Source organism: Pectinophora gossypiella, unplaced genomic scaffold (assembly GCF_024362695.1).
Source record: "Pectinophora gossypiella unplaced genomic scaffold, ilPecGoss1.1 Pgos_70, whole genome shotgun sequence".
Classification (NCBI taxonomy): Eukaryota; Metazoa; Arthropoda; class Insecta; order Lepidoptera; family Gelechiidae; genus Pectinophora; species Pectinophora gossypiella.
Window position 1 is genome coordinate 47,955 of NW_026063280.1, and position 4,159 is coordinate 52,113.

The following is a 4,159-nucleotide window of genomic DNA, read 5'->3' on the forward strand; positions in this document are numbered from 1 at the left end:
CACTTGTCCGTTTCCTCTTGGCACTCCTGTAGTTATTTTACAGTGTTCAATTTCTTCATTAGTGCAGTACTCTTCAAAATCCTTACTAGTGAATGCTGTACCCCTGTCACTGACAATTCTAACTGGATTTCCAAATGTCTGTTGTAAAATCAATAGTTTTTCAATAGTTTCCTTAGATGTTACTGTTTTCACTGGAAAAATCCATACAAATTTTGTAAATCCATCCACAACAGTCAATATATGGTTATATTTCTTCTTAGTTTCTGCTAGAGGGCCAATATGGTCCACATGTAATGTGTGTAATGGTCCGTTTTCTTTATTCAGTGGATGTAGAAATCCCTCTTGCTTTCCCTCTTTCCTGTTTCCTAAAATACAAGGTACACATGCTGATATAAACTCAGTTATTTTCCTTTCTAGGTTATCTATGTAGTAGTCTTTTCTAATCAATTCCATAGTCTTCTTTTTTGCAAAATGACCATTTTCATGAGCTCTTCTTATGATTTCATTTTCCATCTTCCTGGGAACCACTAATGCCTGATCTGGTCCTTTACATAGTAAGCCTTGATGTAGATAGTAGTCATTATATGATTTTCCTTGTGTCAGTACGTCTTTAATTGCCTTCAAACCATCATCACTTTCTTGGGCACACTGTAGCTCCTTGTGTAGGTCTGTTGTTGTTACAGCAACATATGGAATACGACTTAATGCATCAGTATGTCGCATTTTTATACCACTTCGATGTTCAATAGTAAAATCATAGTCTTGGAGTAACAGAATCCAACGTGCAACTCTTGTAGACATAGTCAAATCTTTCTTGTTCAATGTCATTTGAAAGGCTTTACAATCTGTGACTATCTTGAAACATATTCCATGTAGGTTGTGCCTGAATTTCTTGACGCCTTCTATGATGGCTAAAGCCTCTAGCTCATAGCTTGTGTACTTGCTTTCTGCTTCTGTTGTTCTTCGACTCATGTAATGAACTGGATGCAACTCTCCATCTTCATTGCACTTTTGCATCAATATAGCTGAGTAAGCTGTACAAGAAGCATCGGTATGTAATTCTGTGATCGCCGTGGGATCATATATTCTTAGTACTGGATCATTTCCTAATTTTTCTTTGAGAGTTCTAAAAACTTGTTTATGTTCTTCTGTGAAATGAAACTGTTTGTCTTTTCTTAATAAATCTGTTAATGGTTGCGCTATCTGTGCATATCCTTGAATGAATTTTCTGAAGTAAGAACATAGCCCCAAAAAACTATGTAGTTGTTTGATATTCTGTGGTTCTGGGTATTTCAATACTACCTCAGTTTTCTCTGGAGAAGGCATTACTATTCCATTCTGTATAACATGTCCAAGGTATTCTACTTTCTTCACCATAAGTTGTGATTTTTGCCAATTAATATTCAGTCCATATTCTGATGCAATCTGAAGTACTTCTGTTAAACGCTGAACCGCCTCTTCTTCGTTCTCTGCTGGAATTAATAAATCATCTATGAATATCATTACAATACCGCGTGATATCAAATCCCTGAAAATAGCTGTGATATATCTCATGAAAACCTTAGGACACGTAGCCAAACCAAATGGTGCCCTTAAAAATTCATACTGCCCTGTCATGGTAACAAAAGCTGTATATTTTGTACACTCCTTGTTAATCTTCAAATGAAAATAACCATTTTTCAAGTCAAGAGCTGAAAACACTTTTGCATTAGTCAGTTTGTCAATAAGATTGTCTATAATTGGTAATGGGTATTCATCCTTTATTATTTTCTTGTTCAGTAGCCTGTAATCCACACAAATCCTTATGGTATTATCCTTCTTTTTCACTAAAACCAGAGGACTAGCATAATCAGAGTAACTAACCTTTATAATTCCGTCTTTCAACCACTGTTCTATCTGCTTGTCGACTTCTTCTTGCTCCTTAACAGAAACACGCCGCGGTCGCTGTGCCACAGGTATGTCGTCCTTGAGAATGATCTTCAATTCCACTGGTACTTCTTTAGTCTGCTTTGGCTGGTAATTTTCTACTAACTTGATAACTTCTTGTTTCAGAACTGGATCGCTGACGGTACCTAATAGATCAACAGTGCAAGGAAAACAATTAACATTCGTCAACCACTCTTCGTCTTTCGGAAATAACCACACTGATCCTTCTTTCATAACCATTACTACAGTTTTCAAAAATTCTTGACCAATTATCAATTTATATGGCATACACTCTTTTGGAACAATATGAAAGGTCACTTGATAATATTTACGATCATCTACACAGAAATCTATCTTAATAAGTCCCAAAGATCTTACACACGAATCGCCAAGTCCACGCATTGTTATGTTTTCGTCGTATTTCTCCACACAAATCGTTGAACAAAAGTCATCACGTATCAAGTTCATGTCACTACCCGAATCGATTAATGCATTTATTTGTTTACCGCACAGTTCAATATTTTTTTCCGGCTTACGCGCAATAATTTCGTTTTTCATAACCTCAATCTTGTTTGTTGAAACATCGGATACGCATATCTCGCTCTCGTTCAAAAATGAAGACGTCATCTTGACATTCCGCTCCATACATTCATTCTTTCTAACGTCAAAGTTGTCAGCTTGATTTTGCATATTGCCGCCATCACCGCTGTCATCGTATTCGCTTGAAATGAGTTTCGCCGATTCCATCGCTCCGAACATCGCCGTTGTATTTCTTGAAGTTGTCGCACTTGACGCTGGTTCATTCTGAGATTGATAAGATTGGCGCCACTGCGATCTTCCGTTCACATTCGGTCTTCCGAAATTCCATGATGCCTTATAATTTCCGTTGCTTCGCGATTGGCTGTTATTCGTCATTTCCGTCTTATTTTTGCATGATGTAGCAATATGTCCGAACTCATTGCACTTGTAGCATTTTGCCCCCTTACTTTTGTTAGGACAATCCGTCGATGAATGACCCTTATCTCCGCAGTTGTAACAACGTATGAAAGTAGTTTTGTTTTCATGATGATTTTGTTTTTCTTGACGTTGTTGATATTGTTTTCTTGTCTTAGCTTTCAATAATTCGTACACTTGTATTTTTTCCTTGAGTTCTCCATAGGTCTTAATTCCGTATAGCATGATTTTGTTCGATTCTAAATCCATAATTCCGTCAACTATATATTTTATAGCGACATAGTCGGGAAGTTTTCCTCTTTTTCCCAACTCCTTCATAACTAAAAGATAGTCCAAACAACTTTCATCTTTTTTCTTTTTCCGTGCGCTCATTAGCTCATGTATCGCCTTAGCATCTAATGTGCTTGAAAATTCCTTGGATATAGCTGTTTTTAGGTCGTCCCATGTCTTGAAAGTTTTTTCTGATTTTAGCCACAACTCTGCAGTACCGGTAAGTGAACGTCGCGCTACGAGCAGTTGCTGTAATGGAGTCCATCCGAAGATTTCTGCATTATCTTCGATCTCAGATATCCATTTATCCACGGAATACGTTCCATCTTGTCCATTAAACCGGTTCACCAGGTCTGCCGTCATTGCTAACATGGTGGATTGTGGTTGCCGAGTGGCTTCGTAATAATCACCTTTTTCCCTTGACATCATTAATCCGTGTTACAAATATCCTTGTCGTCGTAAAACAGTTGTTGATCGCCTTGTAATTATCAAATATATTTCGCCGCGCCGCCACCTTTCCGACACGTGCTGAAAGTCTGCGCCCTCTTCTTTAGACGAGCCCCCAAAATTGTGGGATCGTCGGGCGAGAATTAAACACGTTAGCACCTTTAACACCTTTTTTTATTGTTTCCTTCTTAATAAGCGCGCAGACATTACACTTTTTTTAATTGAAAATATTAACGATTAACGCAGATCAAAAAATAACACCCTTCCACCTCGACTCTCACCCAACGTCTCTTTTCAAAAATCAGTCATCTCAATCCGTTCACACCGTTCATTTCACTCCGTTCATTTCAAGTCACTCATCCATCTTTTCTTTATTCGTCTTCGTTCAGAAATCAACATTCAGCCTCTTACTTATCCCACATGAATATAACAATGATAATATACATAGTAAGTGCAAAATAAAAACTTAGGGATTACATGGTTTTATGTTTTCCAGTGGATCTGGTTAGAGCTATGTCACGCTAAATAGTATTCTTTGCATTTCTTCTTACATTACTTTTCA

The 4,159-nt window shown here is 37.5% G+C and overlaps 1 protein-coding gene across 2 annotated transcripts; it reads right to left on the bottom strand.

The window, feature by feature from the left end:
* Positions 1–1,334: 1,334 nt before the first annotated feature.
* LOC126381637 (uncharacterized) lies at positions 1,335–3,000 on the bottom strand. 2 transcript variants are annotated; one of them, XM_050031091.1, is made up of 2 exons: positions 1,864–2,998; positions 1,335–1,472 (listed from the first exon to the last, which is right to left on the bottom strand). In XM_050031091.1, the coding sequence occupies exons 1-2, from the start codon at positions 2,839–2,841 to the stop codon at positions 1,440–1,442; spliced, it is 1,011 nt and encodes a 336-aa protein (XP_049887048.1). In that variant the 5' UTR covers positions 2,842–2,998; the 3' UTR covers positions 1,335–1,439. The 2 variants fall into 2 exon arrangements, with proteins under 2 accessions (XP_049887048.1, XP_049887049.1); XM_050031092.1 differs by having other exon boundaries at positions 1,362–1,469; positions 1,864–3,000.
* Between the last annotated feature and the right edge of the window lie 1,159 nt (positions 3,001–4,159).